Genomic DNA, 24,643 nt, shown 5'->3' on the forward strand with positions numbered 1-24,643 from the left:
TCACTGGTAAATCCAGGGCTTGTTATTTGGAAAGCAGCGGACAGTTTTAATGGGAGCCACACTATCCATGCAAAAGTTCAGAAAGTCAGTGATGCAGTGTGTGACCCCCTCTGATTCCTCCCTGTATGGTTCCTGCAGAACACTCCCACTCACAGCAGTCCCTCAAAGCCTCATTTGCCTCACAAGACCTAAGAATTGGATACAAATTTCCTCTTAACAGGACAATGTTAAATTATGAAAACACAGCACAAATGTAACTTCACTGTTGACTGTGAAATGTCTTTGTGTGTGAAGGGTGAGTTTAACATGATCCAGCTGCCAAATCTGTGTAGGGTATCACAAAGTGATCATTTTTATAATGTGAAGGCTGCTCTTACCCTGGTTGGGATCTAGGTGGCGCCATAGCCACGTAGCTGTTGTGTAATCGCTAAGGTCATTAAAGGGCAGATCAATTACGCAAGCGCAGTCGATCATTCAAACATCGCTTTATATAAATCTACTGTAGAATCTTTATCCCTCATTTAAATGAAAGGAATTGGTTGCATGACACTTATTCAAAAAATGACAACGATACAAATGTATATTTTGGAGGAGAGTGGGTTGTTGCTCGGCCAGTGTAGGCCAATGTAGATTGTTAGATGATAAAACCGCCATGTGGAATAAAATGTTTCACATACGATAATGACACATCTACACACTGCGGACAAACTAGATGTCTTGGATTGTATTCTGTGAATCATCAATTAGGTCTGATCGTGTCTCACTCTCTCAACAGTTCAGTCTGCCCATATGGGGCAGGGAGAGATTAGTCTGCAAGATTAGATAAAGTAGACTACTTTAAATAAAAAATATGTGGTAGATGAGTGTGGTATAGAAGTAATTACACATATTAGTGTCCGTCGTTTAATGTGTATACTTGGATATTGCAAAGAAGATGATTATTTATTTTGGATTACATAACACGATCACATAAACGAAACAATTATCATAACACTCTGTGAACGGTGTATTCTCAGGCGTTCATCTAATTTTCGTTAGCCATTCGAAGCATCATTCCCATGGAAAACCTGTGTTGGCCTACTCTACTATGTGGTGTGATAAGCTAAGGGATAAACCCGAAACCCGTTCAAGAATCGGCCCGCCATTAACTCTGAAACGTGCGTACCCAAAACGACTACGCTGGTAAGATATAGAATATGTAGATCCTACTTGATCCATTGTGAGTTTACTGTGTCAGTCACCTGTCTGTTCTATAAGGACATTTCTATGCGAAACATTCTGTAACGTTTTGACTGCTGAACATGCCTCTGCGATATGATGACGTATCGACGTACAGACAACAAACAGTTGTTAGACATGAGTTCATCGAGCAAACGTTAGCCATGCGAAGACAAAAACAGTACATTTGTAGTCAAGTGTAGCGATAAATGTTTAATGTAATGCGACCATTCTTTATTTTGATTAAACGTTTAACTAGAAGACTACCGCTTTACAGTCGAAATCATTCGGCATAAACGCCAGCGATATCGAGACATGCTCCGAACTGTGACGCCTGCTTTTTTTCCCCTGCCTATCCGAGTGATGTGAGGTGTACGGGGAGACCGAGTACGACATTCGGGATTTTTGTTTTGTTTTTTTGGGATAATACGATGGACTCAGGAAAACAAAGCATTTTGTCTTAAAAACTAAAAAGCAAAGGCAGTTTCTTTGGTTTAGATGTCATTGTTAACAAAGCAATAACTTTAGCTAGCAAGCTATCTGTTTCATGCAAACGATGGTCGCGGCTGGAGCTAGCCAGTTCACTTTTGTTAGCTAGCTAGCGTAATGGAGGCACTATGAGCGACAGACAAAATTCGTAGCTGGCTAGATCAGATACCGATCATTCTATAACACTTAGAGGTACCCTCCGTGTCTAGCTACAACAACAAAAAACTAATCAAGTAGGGTTACATTTAAACCTAAGTGTAGCTATTGAATTGTCAACCATCTGCACATCAAGGTAGTTTCGTTTTGTCCGTAGCAATAGTGGGCTTTAGCAATAGCAATATCTAGACAGCTGTTGAGAGTTAAATAATAGCTTGTTGTGCGTGATAAGGGAATCGTCGTTTTGACACCATAATTTGACCGCAGGTGGTTGTTTTTTTTGCACAAGTTTGGTCAGTTTGACACCCATATCATTCACGTACCTGGGCAGGTAGGCCTACGTGCAAAATTCAGTAATTCAACTTTAGGCCTGAAAGTATGTAAAGCATAGGCTGTCTCGTATCCCACCATCCATTTCAGTTCACCAAGTTTTCAAGTGGGTTTAAGTGACCAAGTTGTCAATTGCAGAGCTGTTTGGGATCATTCATTTTCAAAGCAGTTGCTTGGGATGTTGTGATATTCCCCCAAGTGTGGCACACATGTGACATGCTGCATTGAGTTCTAGAGCGGCTGTTGACGTTTCGCACATTTAGGCTATTCCACTGGCCATCAACAGTAAAAAATATCCGTGTCGTTCAGCTCAATACATTTGACTGTTTGCCCGAATCTCTTTTGAAATGCCATCATGAATATCGAGGAGCAATCCTTAGAGTCATGTAATGTCAAGACAAAAAACAATGTGGATGATAACAGCTCCAATAATTCGGAGGAGATAATACCGCGGATCACGGAACTGATGGACGGAGATTTAGGTAAACAAAACAGCACCGAAGCCGCGGATACACCCTCGCTAGTCTGTCTCACTGACAACACGCGGGGGGTCGAGGAGGACAACAGTCGGACCAAACAGACGCTGGAAATAGACGAGGTCAACGGGAATAAAAATAACAGCGCCCCGGACACACCGGCATTCGTCAGTTCCGAATTTTCAAACGTTTCAAATGACGACCAATACAGAGTGGACATGGTGGTCAAAGATACGGAACATACCGTTCCGATGTTTGACATAGGGGATGGGGATGACGGTGGAGATATGGACATAGGGGTGGATTTGAGCTTGGACGAGAGCGGTGTATTGGAGTCGGAGCCAACAGAACAGGGACCATCTCTAGCGGAGGAGACCGGTTCCGCAGACTGTGCACATGCAGATTCCACAGCCCCATGTGACACCACAGAGCAGGCAGCGAGTGCCTCGGAGCTGGGTCAGGAGAGTGAGTCTCTGGTCTCAGCCCCAGAGCAGGCCACCTCCCCTGTTCTAGAGGAGGGAGAGGATGGACACAAACCGGGGAGCAAGAGGGTGACTTTCCCTTCCGATGATGATATTGTCTCTGGAGCAGTGGAGCCCAAAGATCCCTGGAGACATGGTAAACAAATGCACACACACCCCTCTCCATCTCTCTCTCACACCATCGCTCTCCATCTCTCATGTACACACACACACCGTCGCCCTCCACTCTCTGACACTCACACACCTCTATTTCACTCTTTTTCTCCCTACAAGTCTCCCGCCCAGTCTGCATATGTCCCCTAGCCTGGATTAGAACCATGGCAAAAAGGGTTCTATGTTCCAAAGTTCTGATGGAATGTTCCAGTGTACTGACAGGAGAGTTTGGTCATTTCTAAACCTTGATTCTCTCCAAACCCCTCCATGTTCCTTTGCCTCTCATAGTCACCCCTTACTGTCTGCCCTCGACACAGGATCTCACCAGCATCAGTTTCATCCTCAGGCAGCAGGTGTTCAGGTCTAACCCAGGGTTCTGGGTCTACGTATTGTTCTAGAACCCTTTTATTTTACAAGCAACTACACCTTCTTTCATCCCATCTCAGATGACATAGACTGTTAGGCACAAGGAAGAAATCTATCTAATGTGTTGAGTATATTCAACAGATAGACCTGAGCTTTCATGTTGTTGACTATAGAACTACGCAAAGATAGACCTCCCGCCTGCTTCGCTGTGTGTGTCCTCCTGTTGTCTTGAAGGTGAGTCCAAGCCGTTAGGCTCAGGAGGAGATCCTGCATGTCCACACGTCAGAGAGCCCAAGCAGACACACCTGCCAGGTGTTTTAACCCTTGTGCTGCCTTCGGGTCACCTGACCCAAAGGTTCACAACAAACCATCGTTGTGTTTACCCAATTTTACCCAATACAAAAACAAATAAATATCATTTTCTTTTAACCTTCGCAATGTGGGGGGTCTGAGACAGCCCGACGGTTAAAAGAAAATTCCTCAGTTTGTTTTTGTATGCGGTAAAGTTGTCGCAATACAACGGTGGGTCACAATGACTGATGGGTCAGAATTACCCGAAGATAACACAAGGGTTAAAGCTCCGTTGTTTATCCACGGATAACACACCTGTGGGCGCATCACAGCGGACAGCCTTGCTGACACGCTTTTTTGAGAGAGAGTGTGTGTGTTTGTCTTTGTAGTTTTCTGTTGTTTCGTTGCTGTGTGTGTCGACACCTAGACCAGGCAGGGTGGGTTGACGTGGGATGGTCAGACAACTGTACAAAAGAAGCGAGGTTAACTTGCATATCCAGTCCTGTCGTGTTCCCTGATGCCCCGTAGCACAGAGTACGCCTGGATGACGTCATAGTAATTATGTTGCAGACAGCCACTCATAGTGTGAAAGGAAAAGAACGCCTCAGTTTTCCCTCTAAATTAGCAGTCTCTAACTATTACCCAATCAGATGTGAGTAAGTGTTGGGCACCAGTACATTTACAATTATTCATAGACTCTATATTTGTCGAAGGGGCGTACAAATTAAGGGACTAGAAGTGCACAGTTGTACAGTAAACCTTCCCTTATTGTTCCTGTGTTCTGTGCCTCTGTCCTAACTTTTCAATCAATCAAGTCCCCAATTCAATTCAATCTGAAGCAAGAATCTACTTGTCAGAGTTGACTCAGGGATCAATTCCAGCTGTCATCATTCTTATTTATTTTTTAATACTTTTTTTATGCAAATGTTTTCGTCACATGAAACGGAGGCTTGGAGCCACAAATCTGACCATCTTCATCCTGATTACCCAGGAGGCCTTGGGTTGTGCACCCCGCTGACATCACAAGACTTCTCGGGAAAAGGAAAAAAAACGCATTGTAATTAGACCTGCGGGTCTTGGCAAGTTTTACCCGAGAAGAAGTTACAATCTGTTTATTTAACTTTCAAAGGTCCTACTGATAGCTTGTGTTGGAGGAGAGTGAGCAGGGCTGGTGTCTGCAGCAGCACATGATACGTGTGGACTGAGCCACTCTACAGGATAACCATCTGTCACGGAGGCCTGGAGTCAGGACTATGGAGAGGGCCTGGTGGTCATGCATTTACTCATTTAGATGCTTTTATCCCATGTAAAAAAAAAGCACATAATAGGAAAGGCAGCAGACAATCAAGTGCACTGTTCTAGCAGTATTACTATCACTGTGCTGTCTCCATGGCCCTATCAGTTGTCTTCCTGGGATCAGAGTTCTATCCCTTGTTTAACTTGGACAGAAGGGGGAGGTGGTTTTGAGGAGCAGGGTGACATGCTAGCACTGGGCATGTGCACTGCCCTTGTCGCTGTCCTCTCTTGTTCTTCTGATGTAATGCTACATGAAGGAGAAGGCCCAGATCCTTCCCTCCCTCTATCCATCCCTCGCTTCCAGCCTCCATGCCGCCTTACTATTTTTTATCCGTCTCTGCCTCTCTCCCTGCCTCCCATCCTTCTCTGCTGCCTGTCTTGGGGTCATGCCCATTCAAGGGGAAGTCAAGTAGTCTTCTGAGAATCTGATACAGTGACCTAGCCTGAGCCAAGAAACACACACGCTTCTTTCACTTTCTCCGTCTCTCTGTCTGTTTCTCCTTTTCTAGTTCTCTTCCTCACACACACACACACCGGAGGCCTAGTCTTTCTCTCTGTAACCCTCTAACTCTGTCCCTCCTCTTCCTGGTCCTGCGGTTGCCTGTTTAACGAGCTGCTGGTCCTTTTGTACCATAAGCTATTATCCACTTCTGAAAACACCGTAGAAGACTCAAAAGGCTTCCATGTGCGTTGTAATGAAGTAGGCCCAGGTTTCCTCCCGAGCCGTGGCAGAGGTAGTGGAGTTGTGTTGGCTGCCATATCTGGTTTCTCTGTTATTCTTTGTCTTGCGCCAGTATGCCTACAACCCTACCGTGACTCACTATCGGTCTGGGGTCTAGAACGACTCCGCTCTCTCGCTGTGCTGTTTAGTCTGGGAGCTTTGATCCCACAGAGGCTGTTTTCATACCTAGATCTGCATTGGAGATCACCTCTACTTAATAGGTGTTGTGATGCTAGCTGTTGTATAGGTATAGTTTTAGTATATGTCCTGGTAATAGTATATCTGTAGACATAGTGCTAATAACTGTTCACGGTCCTAATCTATACTGTAGGTATAGTGCTTGCTAGGATGCTAACACTATAGCCCTAGATGTAGTTGTAGCCTAAGTCCTGTGGTACTAGTAATAGTCCTGCAGTGCTAGTTGTAGTGCTATAATCCTTGTCCCGTGGTCCTAGTTGTATCCCTATTACCCTAGTTGTAGTCCTTTGACTGTAGTTGTAGTGTAAGTGCTATGAACCCTTGAAGTTCTGTGGACCTTGTTGTAGTATTAATTTCACTAGGAACTTCTTGTTCTTACTTGACCAATTGTGCTCAAGTTCTCCTGGCAGCGACATTTGATCTGTATAAGATGTCTTATCAATGACTTTATGGTTGTTGTCGGTTTGAACGTTGTTGAAGTGTTGTGATGTGAAAATGTTCGGGTTTAGCTGGGACTCTGTGTTCTGTTCTCAAGCCCCCCCCCCCCCCCCCCCCCCCCCCCCGGTGGCACATGTTACATCACATCCTGAGATTCCTGAACTTCAGCTCGGCTTCCTCTTCTTTTCTTCTCCTCCTCTTTCCTTCTTTTCTTTCTTCCTCGCTCTCTCTCTCTCCTCCTTCATCACCCCTTCTCCCACCTTTCTCACCCCTTCTCCCCCTCCTCCCTCGCACCTTCCCTCCCACCCCTCTCCCTCTCTTAGTCTGCGGTCGCGGCAGCCGTACAGCAGGGAGGCTGGGGCTCATTCCTGACAGTCTGCTCCCTCCACTGATTCCTGGATCAGCTCCTCCTCATTCCAGCCTAAGCCTGTCTGGGGGCCCAGCCCCCAGGTCCCCGTCCTGGCCCCTGGCAGCCCTCCACAGCCGTGTGCTGGGTGTTCTGTTGGAACAGCCCAGGGCCCGTTCGTTCGACATGTAACTGATAAGTTAAAAGGGTCCGCTAAGGGATAACAGGCTAACTGCAACAGAGTGTTTGATTGAATTACAGACATCAGCCTAATCTGTCTATAAACCTGGCCTGGGACTTGCTGAGCAGGCTTTGTGTCTGTGTCAGAGAGGGAGGGAGGGAGGGAGGGAGGGAGGGAGGGAGGGAGGGAGGGAGGGAGGGAGGGAGGGAGGGAGGGAGGGAGGGAGGGAGGGAGGGAGGGAGGGAGGGAGGGAGGGAGGGAGGGAGGGAGGGAGGGAGGGAGGGAGGGACAGCAGCAGTCTGAGAGGCTACGTGCGTTGTATTGTCCCACCCTGGACCTCGTTGGCACCGTGGCAAGACTGACTCGCTGACCCATGGGACAGTGTTTGATCAACCTGAATGCTCCTGTGTGTGCGTGTCGTTGTAAACTTTAGTCAGGTGACCTTGGATATAATCAGGGCATTGCCAGGACATCCTCTTGGCATTGTGTTCACTTGAGTAGAAGGCTGCACTGGTGATATCTGTCCACATTCATGCCTAATGTTTGAGTTGGATTGGCGTGGACAAACATGCACAGGGTAGAACTTCACAATAAGGTTTCACAGGGATCTGTCAGAGCAGCACATGTTTAGTCCTGTCAAGTTTCTACGCTGGACTTGCTATTCTGACATCAGTATAGGCTAGCTTGAAGCTTGATCCTCACTCACAAACACACACACACACACAAACGTGTGGAACACCATGCTGCACTGATGGCTGCGTGGCCGCTTGCTGTTGTGTAACGTTGTGGATATGGTAGGCGGAGTCAAGGGGATCTCATCATGGGATTGCTACCCTGTTTGGTTGACGCTATGGTTACCGCCCACGCACGTACACAAATACACACGCGTAGAGCACTGATAGATCTAATAACCCCTTCGCACCCATCTAACGACACACAGCTTGTTTGAATGGGTCGGCCCATGTGGACAGAAAGCCTCTGAAGTCGCTATTGGAACTGTCAGGTCACTGCTGGAGTGTGACGTCACAGTGAGATTGTGACCTCACCATCAGATTGTGATGTCATCGTTTGATTTTAAATCCTAGTGTTGAACATATTGTGCTCTCTGTTAAGCTAATTGTTCCTGGTTTGTATAAATCCACTGCTTCTTGCTGCCATGTAGGCTATAGAAGGAATATTTGTGTTTGTCCGCCCTCCCACCCCCAGCCCACCAGGCAGCTGTCATGTGTGTTTGACTCTGTGCCCTTCCACAGCATGGGGGTGTGAAATGGCTGGGATGTTGACTGGAGGATGGGGGGGCTGAGGGGAGCTTATTTTAGACACTTGACACTCCGATGTTAAGTTGCAGAGCACAGCCGCCTCTGTGCTCCTCCACACTCCCCACCCCCCCCACCCAACACCATTAGAGCTCAGTCACAAACATACAAACACACATAGACACTGAAGGCTTCCATACATTCGGCAGTTGTCTGGCCCTCCCTTCACCATACTCCCACCATTCCCTGTCCTCCCCCGGCCCCTCCCTCTGTCTCAGTGGAGAGGAGAGAGTGGTTTGTGCACTTTGCTCTATGTCAATACAGAGAGATAGAGACGGGAGAGAATGAGAGTGATTTATGGATACTGGGAGGACAAAAGAGAAGTAGAGAATGAACAGGGAATATAAGAAAGGGAGGAGAGGGCGTAGGTAGAGAACGAAATAAATGGGTGAGAGGTAAGATGGAGAAAAAAGAAATGGTGGGCGGGAACGAAGACTAAGTGATGTGTCGGAGAGGAAAGATTGACACAGAAATTGGGTCAGGAAGCAGCAGTGGAATGGCAAAGACAGCCAGACATTCCTATTAGCTTAGCATGGCGGCTAGGCTAACTGAGAAAGACATTTGAATTAGCTTAGCATAATGGCTAGGCTAGCTCAGAATCAGCTTTATTCGCCAATTAAGTTTGCACAAACAAGGAATTTACAATGGCAGGAAGGTGAATAACGACATTATTATTAGTTTAGCATGACTGCTAGGCCAGCTGAGATCTTGCTGTCATGTCTATGAGGTTACACCAGACCAGGGGACTTAGAGGCTTCTGATCCAGACAGATCTAGTTCAGTCTAGACCTGGTTAAACCAAGTAGGAGCAGGGAACAGGAACAGCCTCCTCACTGCTCCTCCTCCTACCTGAACCTCCTCACTGCTCCTCCTCCTACCTGAGCCTCCTCACTGCTCCGCCTCCTAGCTGAGCCTCCTCACTGCTCCTCCTACCTGAGCCTCCTCACTGCTCCTCCTCTTACCTGAGCCTCCTCACTGCTCCTCCTACCTGAGCCTCCTCATTTACATTTACATTTAGTCATTTAGCAGACGCTCTTATCCAGAGCGACTTACAGTAAGTACTCACTGCTCCTCCTTTGTACTCTGCCAGGCCCAGAGAGTAGGTTAACCTTATCGGGCACGAGTCTCTTTTTAATAGTCTGTCATTGTTCCTCACAGATGTGAAGGATTAACCCTTGTTAAGCTCTGTGTGTGTGTGTGTCACAGGGTAGCCCCCTGGGTATGGCTGGGTGGTGAGTGGGTGTGAGAAGGCCTGTTGTCGCTGGTTGGCCTGGACTACGCTACACACACAGGCCGGCTGCAACGCCACAGCAACATGCTAGGCACAGCTCCCTTTGGATGCTGCGTTGGAGTCCTGACTGGCCCCTCTGTCTGTTCTCCTCAGCTGTGCTGAAGAACCTGATGTCTTACCTGCTGAATAGCTTTCTATTCCCTCCTCTCCATTCCTCTCCTCTCTTCTTTCCCTCTGCATGGCTGTGTGTTTTCACAAAGGGAACAGTCCTGCCCTTATTGGCTCCGTGTTACCCTGTTACACCTCCCTTTCTCTCCCTTTCAGTCTTCAATCTCGTACTTTCTGCTCTGCTCCTCACACAGACATAACTCAAACTATTGTTCTTTGATGGAGCTCTTCGATCGCGTTATATTTGGAAAGCGAGTGGGTTCTCTCAGGCCAGGTGTGTGTGTGTGTGTTTAGGAACACAGGACACTTGTTGACCTAAGACAAAGAAGCAGTGTGTGGCCCTGCTCTAGTAATCAACCGTTACTGTGTGATTATGTATTACATTACTCTGCTAACACACCCAAATACTCATACACCCCCCCCTACACACACACTCATACACCCCCCACACACACACACAACCCACACACACACACTTAAACACCCCCCACGCACACCCACATGCGTGCACACACACACCCACCCAAAAACACTCATGCACCTCACACACTCATAAACAAACACACACCCAAACTTGCATACACACACACTCTGCATTTTGTGTACAATACATTGCTGCATTGTCACCGTTTACCAATGCACCTCCTGTTTGTGTGCGTATATGAAACAGAGAGAGATTATTGGATTGTAGCCTAAACAAACATAATATCCTACCTAAACTATTGTTTCTGTGTGTGTGACATAGTTATGTGACAAACATCTTACCTAACTGATCTGTATTTCCTGTGTGATTTTCCAGCCCAGAACGCCACAGTGGAGGAGATTGTTTCTGCCTACAGACAGGCCTGCCAGAAACTCAACTGCAAACCCATACCTAAAGTGCTCAAACAAATACAGGTAAGACGCGCACACACACAGATCTGGTCGACACTTTGACACCAAGTGCGTTTAGTGGATCAGAAACTTGTAGGCACACCCATAACTCCGGTAATCTGGTACAAGCAGAACACGGCGCATATGACACCCAATCACAAGCATGTATTTGTTCAGAGTTTGTCCAATGGAAGACAGTCACCAGATGTTGTTTTCAGTTTGTTATGTTGTGGTGTTTGAGTCTGGTCATGTGTCATCCCACCAATAAGCACCTCTGAGGAACAGGTGGGGGGGGGGGGGGGGGGGACTGCCTCAATGTTGGGTTTGTGTGTGTGTTGTCTGTTTACATACTGGTATGTACTCGTATTTTTGTGTCTGCATTTGTTCATTTCAGTTTTGCTGAATTGCTACTGGTTTGAGACTCCTTTTGTTAGTGAAAGGGGGGAGGGTTTGAGAGCCCAGGGCATAGGGGGGGGATAAGCATGAGTTCTAATACAGAAGCTCTGGTGACTGTCCTGTTGCCACTACTATAGGCCACCAGCCCTGACACACACAGAGGAGGGAAGAGAGGGAGAGATGGTGAAGCAAGACAGAGGTGGAGAGGGAAAGAGAGAGGGGGAGAGGAAAGGAGGCAGGGAGAGAGGGAAGGAGAAAGAGGGGGAGAGAGGGCGGGCAGCTTTAAGTGGCCTTAGTTTCCTGTTGTCCAACCACACAATCCTGACTAGCTTCTTCCCTGCCGTGTCATCGGAAAAACTGAGCCAGTATTTACGGAAGTACTTACAGCTCAGGATCAACCACTAAACACACACACACACTCAGTGTGTGAGACAATGTTATTTATTTGTTTGTGTAGTGCTGAAATCCAAAGTTTTAGTTGAAATAGGTTTGTTGTGTAAGTTATTATTTACAGTCTTAAATCCAACCATTGGTCACAAGTATTTAGTGTATAGGTGGTGTTGTCTTAAATCAAACTAGTTATAGCCGCTTGATTTTTTTATTGACTTGTGCTTTGTAGAAGCACCCGGACAGAGGTTTCCTCGTCACAAGAGATGGGTTCTTTAAGAAGCTCCTTTCACTATAAATGACCTGGTCTGGATGTGGCCCTGGCAAAGTCTGTAGATTTCCACTCAGGGTTAACTAACTGTATGCACAGTGTTTGCTCTCTCTCTCTCTTTCTCTCTCTCTCTCTCTTTCTCCCATATCCCCTCTCCCTCTTTCAGTACCCTGGTCTGGTTCACTACAACCCCTGTTGTATTCTGCTTAGTCATCCTTGGAAATAATGTGGGCCCTGTAAACAGGCCTGACACTGCTACCGTCTGCCCAGTCAGAGGGAGAGAGGGGGGGGGAGAGAGTGGAGGAGGGAGGTGTATTTAGTCGTTATACTTGTTTTCCATTTCTATAAAGTGGCCTTTATTTATTGAGTGAGTGGACCGTGCGCATGGCATGGGGCCCTACTAGTTATGTATATTGTGTGTGTGTGTGTGTGTGTGTGTGTGTGTGTGTGTGTGTGTGACGGCAGTGTGCTTCTCACCAGCCCCCGTCAGACTCTTGGGTACTTGGCAGTCCTATGTTACATTTCTGATTCTGATGATTCCTTTAAGTCAAACACCCACACACAAACACACAGTCTCGCACATAGACAACCTTGTGCACATATACAACAAACACACACACTTGTAGGAACAATGGTCTCACACATGCAGAAACTCAAATGCAGACCTGAACACATCTACTCATGTTTGCATAAGTTTGCATTCTCGATACATATTGAAGCAAACTGACACACACACACTTACACAATCTAGGAGTTGACAGGCACACACTCATTGCTTTTGTGTTTTGTAGGAGCCTGGGTTTAGTGACATATCAGGTTGCTTTTCCATAGTCCTCCAGACCCACACACACACACACACACAAGTACACACACATGTACACACACACACATGTACACACACACACATGTACACACACACACATGTACACACACACACATGTACACACACTATCCAATCCCAAAACACAGCTCAGGGTACAGTGGAACACATTGGAAGCAGCCCCAGGAAGAGCTCCCTTTTTAAGGTGTTTGTACATGAGTCAAGATGTTGCACAAACACGTAAACAATAAGCAGACATGCAGACATGTCTGCACAACCGGGGCCAGTGCTTCCCTAAACAAGCTCCGAGGGAAATGTCAGTCTTCCTGTTCTCCTTCTGTAGAGCTGTGTTCTGCGACAGGGGAAGCTAGTTGTGATAGCAACAGAAGAAGCTACTTATCCTTTCAACTGAACGGCCAGCCTGTCACAAAAGGGTTTGGGGGGTCATAGAGTGCATATCTGCTGTGCTGGGCGGTGAGGGGGACGGTAGTCAGCCAGTGTTATATGACAGCACAGAATAGATAGAATATGTGCCTGTGTGGGAACACACACACATAAGCTATGAGGAATGTTTGGGGAGGTGAACTAGGGCAGTGCCAGTCACTGTACTCTGGAACCCCCACAAAGTGATTCCTGTAACACACACACACACACACTCACTGCAGATGTATAATGTTCTTAGTAGCTGGGGGTTATCATTGTTTACCCAGGGGTGTTGATTAACCAGCTGCTGATTTGGTGAGGAGTGTTCCATTGTTCTGGGGAATACAATGCTGTCTGTAGCCATGGTTACAGCTGGACAGTGATCTGTGTTTTGTTGTGACCGACAGTGTGACACTGTGTGTATGTGTGTGTGTCTGACAATCTCACCCTCTTCTTCTTTGCCTCAGGAGCTTAAAGATCTGACTCTGCGAAACGAATGCCTAGACCTTAAAGGTAGACACTACTGTTCAGTACACACACAGTAAAGTTATGTCAGTGCTACCGAGCGTTCCTGTTAACGAACTGTGTGTGTGTGCAGGTGAGAAGCTGGACTACAAGGCCTGTGAGTCTCTGGAGGAGCTTCTGAAGAGGGTTCAGTTCAAGGTGGTGGACCTGGAGCAGACCAACCTGGATGAAGATGTAGGAACACTGTCTCTGTCTGGTTCTCTTTTAAACTGTATCTCTGCATTTTTCTCTCCCCATTTTCTCTCTCGCTCTCGCCCTCTCTCTCGCTTTCTCTTCTCAGGATGTGCAGTGTTTCCCAGGGCTGTGTAATTACTCTATGTAAACACCATTAGGGAGGTTTGGGTTGAGACATTCACACACATTGTATTGGAGGATACAGTTTGTGCTGCCCTCACACACTCCCACAGGCACACATGTTCTGTGCATTTACACATGTCAACACCCAGTCATGTTCTACATCATCGTACAGGACATGACATACTCTTCGCTGGCATCCTCGAAACACACCCACACATACAGAAACACCCCGCGACACAGAGATACACGCATCGTGTCATGTGATGCATATTCAGGAGCTAGACACCAGACCAACTGACTGGTGACACAAGCTCTGTGCATGGGTTTCAGGAGTGTGTGTGTGTGTCAGGAGTGTGTGTGTGTGTGTGTTAGGGTTTGAGACACCCTTCGTCATCATCATCTTGCATGCGGTGTCTTGTAAAACGGATGCATTTGGACTCGTACAGTTTGTTCCTGAGGGTGACCAGTGTTAACACTGTGTTAGAATCAGAAGTGAGTGTCTCATTATCACTTGTCGATCCATCCTCCCTGGCTGGGTCTCTGCTCGTTCGCCCTAGAGAGCACCCCCTCTGCCTCCTCTCTCTCTCTCTCTCTCTCTCTCTCTCTCTCTCTCTCTCAATTAATCTCTCTTTTCCTCTATTCCTCATCTTTCATTGAAGTATTACTAAAGTTGTTTCCCCCCCAGGGTGTTTCCCCCCCAGGGTGCGTCAGCGTTGTTTGATATGATTGAATACTACGAGTCGGCCACACACCTCAACATCTCCTTCAACAAGCACATCGGCACCAGAGGCTGGCAGGCCGCTGCCCACATGATGAGGAAGGTGAGAGGTCACGACACGAGTCCCAGGGTCAGGGTGGAAGGGGGGGGGGGGTTGATAAAGGTGTGTGTGTATATGTCCTCCGTCTGCATTTCAAATCTCTCTGCTGGCATTGTGATGTGAGCAGCTCAGATTACAGATTACATGGGTTTGTAGATTATGGAAGGAGAGGCCAGACTGCCACTAAGCCCTTTGTAGAAAGTGTGTGTGTCATTGTAATCAGTTATGGGTAAGTCTACACTCAGGAATCAAACCTGCTGTACCAGATTGTGTGTGTGTGTGGGTGCGTGTGTGTGTGTGTGTGTGTGTGTGTGTGTGTGTGTGTGTGTGTGTGTGTGTGTGTGTGTGTGTGTGTGTGTGTGTGTGTGTGTGTGTGTGTGTGTGTGTGTGTGTGTGTGTGTGTGTGTGTGTGTGTGTGTGTGTGTGTGTGTGTGTGTGTGTGTGTGTGTGTGTGTGTGTGTCAGGTTGCACAGGACGGGTGTTCCTTTATCCCTGAACAGTGTTCGAGGCACTGCTCTAGGCACGGTTTATCCTCACTGTTCTACATCCCACCTCTTCCTGAAACACTAGCCGTTAACAATCCAGCATTGTTGTCCACCTGCCCTCCCCCTCCCCTCAGACGAGCTCCCTGCAGTACCTGGACGCCCGTAACACCCCCCTGCTGGACCACTCGGCTCCCTTCGTGGCGAGGGCGCTCCGCATCAGCGGGAGTCTGGCCGTGCTGCACCTGGAGAACGCCGGTCTGTCAGGAAGACCGCTCATGCTGCTGGGTAACACACACACACACTATGTACTGGACCTACACACTTACACATCTATATATACACATACAGTCTATACACACACACACGCGCAAGAACTCTTTACACACTCATCTATAGTATAAGCATGAACACACGTCTATATAAATACACACACACACATCTATACACATACACACACACAAATAAACATCTATACACTCAAATCTATTCACATTTACATTTATTCATTTAGCAGACTCTTTTATCCAAAGCGACTTCCAACAAAGAGCTTTACAAAAAGTGCATAGGTCAATGATCATAAACAACGAGATGATCATTGCCAAAACATGAGCATACATTGTGAAAAGCAAATGAGTGCCAATGCGAAGAAACATACAAGCATGTAGTTAAATAAATTGCAAATTAAACAACATGAACCTCAAAAGTGCAAGAGTGTACCTGTAGGAAAGCAAGCAACAATAATATACTTTATAGCGAGTACAAGAAGTTAACTCAGTTACAACTAACCAACAAGTGCAAAAAGTCCCTCAATAAGAGTCATTGTGTTCCTGGAGGAAATAAACTAATATCTGATCCAACAAATCTTTCTTAAGTACCGTTGTACTCCTGGAACAAGTCAGTGTCTCTGATGGAGGTGGGGAGTTGATTCCACCATTGGGGGGCCAGACAGGAGAAGAGCTTGGGTTGGGAGAAACACACACATCAGAGTATCTTTTCATTAGCATCCAAATGTCTTGTTTCAAAGAAAGATTGCTTTCTTGTATTTCTCTCTTCCCCCCTCCAGCCACAGCTCTGAAGATGAACATGAATTTGAGAGAGCTCTACCTGGCTGACAACAAGCTCAACGGCCTCCAGGACTCGGCCCAGCTGGGCAACCTGCTCAAGTTCAACTACAACATCCAGATCCTGGACCTCCGCAACAACCACATCCTAGACTCTGGTGGGTGGCCCAGATTAACCTTAGTCACGAGTTAGGATTACTTCTACATCATAGACTCTTGTAGCCACATCCTGGACTATCCTTAGTCTAGATTTACCGTATTTTTGGTGCTATAATCCGCATCGAAATATAAGCCTCACAACCACAAGAAAAAATGTAAAATCGGGGTATAAACCGCGGCTTTATTTCCTAAACATACGGTAGCTAGAGATACTTAATACAGTCCTCTCCCTCACACCCTTCTCTCTCTCTCTCTCTCTCTCTCTCTCTCTCTCTCTCTCTCTCTCTCTCTCTCTCTCTCTCTCTCTCTCTCTCTCTGCAGGCCTGGCCTATGTGTGTGAGGGCTTGAAGGAGCAGAGGAAAGGTCTGGTCACCCTGGTGCTCTGGAACAACCAGCTCACACACAACGGCATGGGCTACCTCGCTGCTGCACTGGTATGCAAACAGTCTTTCTCTCTGCCTCTCTCCCTAAAACACACACACACACACAAATAACTGGTACACACAGAGAAAGAGCATAGAAGGTTTTGTGGTCAAGAGGATGGGAGGAAGTTGTGGTCTGTGTCTGTTCCCTGGACTCTGCTGATTAAACAAAATGTGTCGCCTGAGTGTGTGTCGCCTGGGTGTGTGTACACGCATGCACACAACAGAAGGTTTCCCTTATCAGCCGGATCTCAACGATTTTCCATACTGTGTTGTACCAGATGAGACAGCACAAGCAGACACTTCCCTTCAACACCACAAGGTGGCGACAGCTGACACGCTTTCACCACAAACTACCCATGGTCGGGCCCGATAGGGTTCTGTGGGGTAGATAGGGCCTCGCAGGGCAGGGGCAGATATGGGGGTGAGAGGGTAAAGGGCAGGGGACGTGTTGGAGGGGGAGAGGGGGGACTTAGGAATGCTGAGACAGGAATGTTGGCGGGTGGACGAGAGATTCCGGGTGTTCAGAGCGGCCAGCAGTGCTCCTATCAGAGGACATTGACCCAGCAGAGCAGAACACACACACACACACTCTTTTGAACATTCCCTTCACACTGATGTAAGACATCCCATGACTGGCTCTGCCGGGGTTTGGTAATGGAGCACACACACTGAGAGTGATAAGCTGTACTGGCTGGATCTACAGTGGACTTTACATGTATTACTGCTGCCCTCTGGCCGGTGGCATGAGGAAATACAAACTGAAACTGATCTATAAATATAGATGTATTCAAAAGTCAAATATAACAGACCCTTTCTCGCTCTCTCCATCTGTGGTATTTTCTCTACTTTTTTGTCATCTCTTCTTTCTCTTTATCCTCCACTTTGACCTCTGTCTCATCTCCCATCACCTCTTTCCTCCCCCTAACCCCCCACCCCCCCTCTCTTTCCTCCTGCTCCCTCCGTCTCTCCTCTCCACCCCTTGTCTCTCCCCCAGCCCTGCACCCAGAGTCTGGAGACCTTGAACCTGGGCCATAACTCTGTTGGGAACGAGGGCATTCACAAGCTGAAGGACGGCCTGATTTCCAACCGCTCAGTGCTGCGCCTGGGCTTGGCCTCCACCAAGCTGTCCTGTGAAGGTAACTGTCTTGCCTGTCTCTGTCTGTCTGCCTGTCTGCCACCCTGTCTATAGGTCCATCTGGCTGTCAGGCTGGATGTCCGGCTGTCTGTTTACTTGTCTGTCTCTCCCCCCCCCCCCCCCCCAGGTGCGGTGGCGGTGGCAGAGTTCATAGCGGAGAGCCCTCGCCTGCTGCGTCTGGACCTGAGGGAGAACGAGATCAAGACGGGCGGCCTGATGGCTCTGTCCCTCGCCCTGAAGGTCAACACCTCCCTCCTGCGCCTGGACCTGGACCGGGAGCCCAAGAAGGAGACCGTAAGAGATGGAGGGGGGGGGGGGGGTATAGAGGGCCATGAAAGGATAGTCAAACAGGCTGGGAATGCAGCCATCAAATCTGCCTACCTTGTACTCTCATTGTTGAGTATTATTGTATTTCAGACGGACGTGTCTGTTGTCTTTAGGGGTCGGAGGGTCAGGGGGGAGGGGTGTTTTCCATAGGGAAGGTCTAACAGAAGTCTCCTTCTCCCCCAGGTGAAGAGCTTCATCGAGACACAGCGCGCCCTGCTGGCCGAGGTGCAGAACGGCTGCAAGAGGAACTTCATCCTGGCCAAAGAGAAGGAGGAGACGGAGCAGCAGATGAGGCAGTCGGCCTCCATGGCCGAGATCGCCACCGAGGACGGGACGGGGGTGGAGGAGGAGGAAGGGGGAGGAGGAGGAGGGGGGGAAGGGTCTGGAGACCCAGGGGAAAGAGGGAGGAAAGACAGCAATGGAGAGGAAGAAGGGAAGGACACAGAGGAGGTAGCAGTACGGGACAGCCAATCAGCAGCGAGTTCAGAGGGCGGGGCGTTACCGCTGGAGTCGGACTCGGACACTGAGGAGGAGGAGGAGGTGGTGCTCTCTAAACCAGCCGCCAGGACCGCCTCCCCCCACCTGGCTGCCTCCTCCCCACTGCCCGGGCCCCCCCAGACTCCCCTCAGTGCCTCAAGGACCTCCCCCTGCCAGTCTCCCTCCCCAACCGCCATGTCAGGGATCACCATCACAGAGTCCTCAGCCCCCCCAGGAACCCCACCCTCTCCCGGGCGCTGCATCTCCGTGTCTAGCCCAGGGAGGGGCCATAAGATCTTCATGGTGACCCGGGTGGAGAGCCCCCCTGACCAGAACCAGGTCCTCCAGCACCTGCAGAGCAAGGCAGGGCTCCCTGCCGCCCCCCCATCCAAGCAGCCCACCATGTCACAGGGGAAGCAGACCAGCACGGAGCTGGGGGCACAGTCGTCCAGGACACAGCAGCTGGTCCAGACCTTCACCCATCCCCTCGCCCAGGACCACGACCAGCCCCAGCCTCACACCGTGACCCAGGCCTCATCCCAACCCATCCAGGCTGAGGGGCAAAGCCCAGCAGATCAGACCCAAACATCCCCAACACCACAGACCACAGAGGCAGATCTTCTCCTAGACGCTAAACAGCCAGACAGCCAGAGTGGATTTGATGCTCCCCACCCCACACCAGACCCCCCACAACCTGATGAGGGGGTAGTAGGTAGTATGGAGGGGGTAGAAAGTAGTACAAAGGGGAAGGTGGAGGTGGTTAGTGTGGAGGGGGTAGTAGGTAGTGTGGATGGGGAGGTGGTTAGTGTGGAAGGGGATGTGGTTAGTGTGGAAGGGGAGGTGGTTAGTGTGAAGGGGGAGGTGGTTAGTGTGAAGGGGGAGGTGGTTAGCGTGGAAGGAGAGGTGGTTAGTGTGGAGGGGGAGGTGGTTAGTGTGGAGGGGGAGGTGGTTAGTGTGGAGGGGGAGGTGGTTAGTGTGGAAGGGGAGGTGGTTAGTGTGGAGGGGGAGGTGGTTAGTGTGGAGGGGGAGGTGGGTAGTGTGGAAGGGGAGGTGGTTAGTGTGGAGGGGGAGGTGGTTAGTGTGGAGGGGGAGGTGGTTAGTGTGGAGGGGGAGGTGGTTAGTGTGGAGGGGGAGGTGGTTAGTGTGGAGGGGGAGGTGGTTAGTGTGGAGGGGGAGGTGGTTAGTGTGGAGGGGGAGGTGGTTAGTGTGGAGGGGGAGGTGGTTAGTGTGGAGGGGGAGGTGGATGGTACACAGGCAGTAGAAGAGCCCTCTACACCAGCAGGCTTACTCTCAGGGGAGGCAGGAGGCTTAGCAGGTCATATGAGCCTGGCTGCAGCAGAACTCAGCCAGCCACCTGAACCAGCCCTGCCAGAACGCTCTGCTGACTCACCAGCTCCAGACCCGGTCACTGAAGAGGAGGAGAAGGAGGAGAAGGAGGGGACAGACTGCCAACCAGACCTGTCGGCTAACCAGCAGCAGACTACTGAGGGGGTGGAGGATGCAGGGATGGTGGAGGATGCAGGGATGGTGGAGGACAAGGAGGAGAGTCCACAAATACAGGCTACAGAAAGTTGTATTTGGGAGGAGAATCAAGAGCATGATGAAGGCATATCACATCCACAAGTGTCCAAGACTGAAACTAATGCAATACAACAGGAAACATTAGCATCTTTGCTAACAGACCCACTGACTAATCTAGACACAGAGCTAGAGCAGCTATCATTGCCAGCTGAGGCCCTGCAACTGCCCCAGGCACCGCTCCAGCAACAAGCTCAGTCACTTCCCCATGTTGACCTGCAGGATGTGCCAGCAAGACTGTTATCTCAGCAGCAGTGCGCCAGGGAGAGAACAGAAGAAGAGGACAGCCAGCAGAGCCAAGAAGAAGAGCCAGCTCCCAAGCTCGCCAGAGTAGAGCAGGAACAGGAAGAGGAAGAAAACCATCAGCCACCTCCCATGGAGGCCTGTCAGCAGCAAGCTCTTCCTGTGCCAGAGGAAGATCCACAGAAATCAGCCCAATTAGAGGACAGCTTACAAGGCCTTGTGTCTGCTGACCCCTCCTCCCCCCAGACCGAGTCTGGAGCCCCCCCATCCACGTTGGAGGCCTCCTTGGACGAGGAGGAGGGTGAGGGCCCGGGGGGGGCTGGGGTGGGGGGCTCGGCCCTGCCTAACGGCCTGAAGCCTGAGTTCTCTCTCCACCTGCTGGATCCTGACCCTCCCAAGCCAAGCCCCTACATCATGGAGCACAGTGAGTCCACAGGAAACTGGATACACACACGCACACACACTTTTACTTTACACGCACTGTACACACACATACTTTAACTGTTCACAATCACACACTCACTCGTGACATCCAATTTTTGAACACTGATGTGCACAATGCAAGTCAGATCGTCGACACACGGTGTGTGTGTGTGTGTGTGTGTGTAGCGAGTGTGACAGCAGAACTGAGCTGTGAACAGAACCTGGAAGAGCTGCTGCTGGAAGCCAGTCTGGAGTCTGGGAGGGACGCCCCATAACGCTGGCAGGTATGACCACACCCACAAACACAGGGTAGGATCTGCTTCAGATTAGCACCTGTGGTCTAATATAAGCCCTCTGTGTTTCCTCCCCAGTGGGACTCAGGATTCAGGAGACGGCACTGGTCTCTCCAGTGATGACAGTGTCTCAGGAGACGTTCTGGTGTCTCTTGTGATCTCAGCGAAATGTCTCAACGCTCCTATCCTGTCTGTGTGTTGTTGTTCCTATGACCTCACCACCACCGCCATCTTTCATGGAGACTGAAGCCGAGCTGTACTCAGACGAGTGAACACACATAGATATAGAAATACAGAAACTATAAAAAAAAAATATCTATTACAAAAATTTAAAGAAAGAAAAATGACAAAGAATAGTCATCAAGTTTGGTCACAGAGTATAAAGAATTCACTACATTCACATTACATGTGTAACTGATACACCCAGTATGAGCACACACACACCAGTGAAAGTAAACAAGCAACAAAGAATGGAAGTGATCACATCTATTTTTTTATTTTGCCGTCAACACAACATCAGGAATCTATATTCAAGAGGTAGCAAGAAAACCCAACCAGGATGAGAGAGAGAGACAGAGAGAGAGAGAGTGTGAGGTGGACGGCAGTAGCGAGAAAAGAGGGGGGAACGGGGTTCATCACTGCTCTAACCAAAGACACGGGATACGCCCAGCCTAACTTCCTCCACCCCTACCGTTGTGAATCACGTTGGTGTTGGTGTCGGTGTTGTGAGCGTGCTCAGACCCACGCTCAGCCTCACCCTAGCCTCCTGTTGGAGTAAAGAGAGGCTGCAGTGACCGGGGCTGGTCACAGACTTCAAGAACCACAGGAGAATACCTTATGTGTGTGTGTGTGTGTGTGTGTGTGTTAACGTTTTATCTCTATCAGCTTCTCTCTAAAACAAAATGTTTGCCTTGGCAGGAGTTCTGATCCCCACCACATAGAAGCCCCCTCTTCATTCTTCCTTTACATTTTTTGTTCCCCCTCCATCTCTTCCTCCCTCCCTCCCTTCAGACACATGTATCACTGGCGTTCCCTCTCAGAAGAGTTAGCTGTTTATCAAAGCTGAGTTGTTGAATGTGTGTGAAACTCTTCAGAAGTCAAAAGAAAGTCTCTCTTTCCTCTCTCCCATCATGTATCCACCTCATTCATCATTCTTTCTTTCAGTCTTCCAATGGTATGCCATCTGTGTGCCATCTCAGTACTGCTCCCATTCCTCAGTCAGCTTGTGATATCTGTTGCCTTCAATTCAGTTATACGTTTAATTTCAAGTCTTCACCATCTCGTTGTAGTTTGTTTTTGCTGCTTAGAGAAATCAGTTTGTGTTTATATTATAGAAATACAAGCCTTCTTCTCCTTTGTGTGATTTGTTTTCACCAGTCTTTTCATGGTGTGTTTTTTTTCTTTTTTCGTTAAATGATTTCTTTCCACCCTTTTTTTGGGGGTGTATATTTCAGATTCAAATTATAGCAATTATTTTGTTTGTTTATTTTGGGGTTTGTAGGCTGTGGGGTTAGGATAACTATGTAGGGTGGAGGGACATATCAGTGAATATATGAATGACTTCATGGCAGTGGGATGAGTGCAGTTCTAAGCAGACTTTATATCATAGTGGCACACCTATATAAGGACCTCCTGTTTAAAACACTATCTGGCTACGATGTGTCTGGCCACAAGGGGATGCTGTGACTTACCAGGTTTCTTGTAGGTAAACATTATTAATATTATTACCCAGAATGGACCATTTAGTCAATGGCGCACAAGTAAGCTGAGCAAGATTTGATGATAATAGAACACTAGTTGGGCAGAGTGGAAGCAAGGCCCAGGAATGTGGATATCCATGTTGATTAGTTCTCGCTTCATGGGTCTTCATTTGCATGGAAACGTGCGTTAGAGACACTCAATACATCCACTGATGAGCGTCGAGGATAGACGCTATTCAGACAATAACTGGACCTTCAGAATGCAGACATTGAGATTCTTTAACACAGCTACTGTGAGTCGAAGAATCAGAAGCATGCCTGGGTTGTCCTGTTCCGGAATCCTCCGGATTCAGGTTTTGATTGAACTTCATGCACCGCCCACACCCCCTCCTGGTCCCTGTGCTCTCAAACTCACTACGGATGTTTCTGGCTGAAATCAAAATGGCTGTGCTACACCCACTGTCTGTAATGCTTTAATTTTTAGTAATTTTTAATTATTTGTTAATTTAATCGAAATGTGCTGGTAATCACAAAGATATGTATGGCAATTTTTTGTTCCTCTCTCTCTCTCCCTCTTAAATAAATGCATGTAATGACTAATGAAGTGACTGAGAATGTTTCAATGAAATTAAAACTTGCTTTGGAAATTCTGCTTTGAATTGAGAACGTTAGATGAACATGCATGGATGAAAGCTTGGGAATTTAATTGAACAGTTTGTGAACATTTCTAAACGGTTTAGCAAATCTTAAAATTTGCTGGTTTTGTTCTATTAATGCACAGAATTAAGCTTGTTTCCAACTTCTCTCTACCATCGGGGCAGTACTAATAGAGAGTTGACAATCCCAGTTCATATGGACCAAAACAGTTGTGTTTAAGATGGCTTGGATTGATTCAGACACACAAACAAAATGATCCTGTGGAATCTATATCCGATGCATAAAGCATATGTACTAGTACAGGTGCGAGGGATGCTTTGTAGATGCTCAAGCTAGCTGCCAGGATTTTGTGAACATGAGCCTGAATCAGCCAATTATCGAGTGAAGAACTCTGATTCCGACTCATGCTCTGGACCAGTAGAGGACCTGGTGTGTGGATGGTAGAAGGAGAAACATGGAGCTTTTGACAGTGTACTTCCTTGTGAACTGACATCCTCAATTTGACCTAGTACTGTCCATCTCCACTGGTCTAGGTGTCCTATTGGACATGAGCACAGTCCAGGCTGGGTTGTTAAGAAAAGGGTCGGTTCAGAGAGAATGATTGAGGGATGGATAAAGAGGTGTAGGCGCAGGAGGTTGTTGTTTTGCGCTTGAGATGACCATAACATTGTCTTACAGGGATTTCAAGATTGAGAAAGAAAGTGAAAGAGAGGAGTTGACATGAAAACAATCTGTTGTTTCATCTAGGGCTGCTGATCCTGTTTTTGAAAACCCATGACACAGACACACTATTCATCCACAGAGCCTGAAGACTACCCTTGGGTGATCCAGTGTATTGTCATGATGGGATGTGGAGAGGTGAGGGAGTTCAGCTTGTCATGAGTTAGAGGACAGGAGGTGGGAGTGGGAGGGGGGGAGGTCCAGAATTTATTACTGTAATTCTGTTCTAAAGGAATTCCAGCCAGCTACTAATCCTACACACACACATACTTACTCTCCACATGCCCAGTCAACT

General features: G+C 48.2%; 1 protein-coding gene across 1 annotated transcript; it reads left to right on the forward strand.

The window, feature by feature from the left end:
• Positions 1-1,383: 1,383 nt before the first annotated feature.
• Positions 1,384-24,512, forward strand: ppp1r37 (protein phosphatase 1, regulatory subunit 37). The gene is made up of 14 exons (XM_067246660.1): positions 1,384-3,287; positions 10,655-10,752; positions 13,493-13,538; positions 13,624-13,724; positions 14,549-14,668; positions 15,285-15,435; positions 16,214-16,369; positions 16,692-16,804; positions 17,790-17,931; positions 18,058-18,224; positions 18,441-19,703; positions 19,911-20,979; positions 21,165-21,262; positions 21,350-24,512. The coding sequence occupies exons 1-13, from the start codon at positions 2,549-2,551 to the stop codon at positions 21,251-21,253; spliced, it is 4,254 nt and encodes a 1,417-aa protein (XP_067102761.1). The 5' UTR covers positions 1,384-2,548; the 3' UTR covers positions 21,254-21,262; positions 21,350-24,512.
• The last annotated feature ends 131 nt before the right edge of the window (positions 24,513-24,643 follow it).

Source organism: Osmerus mordax, chromosome 11, assembly GCF_038355195.1.
Source record: "Osmerus mordax isolate fOsmMor3 chromosome 11, fOsmMor3.pri, whole genome shotgun sequence".
Lineage (NCBI taxonomy): Eukaryota > Metazoa > Chordata > Actinopteri > Osmeriformes > Osmeridae > Osmerus > Osmerus mordax.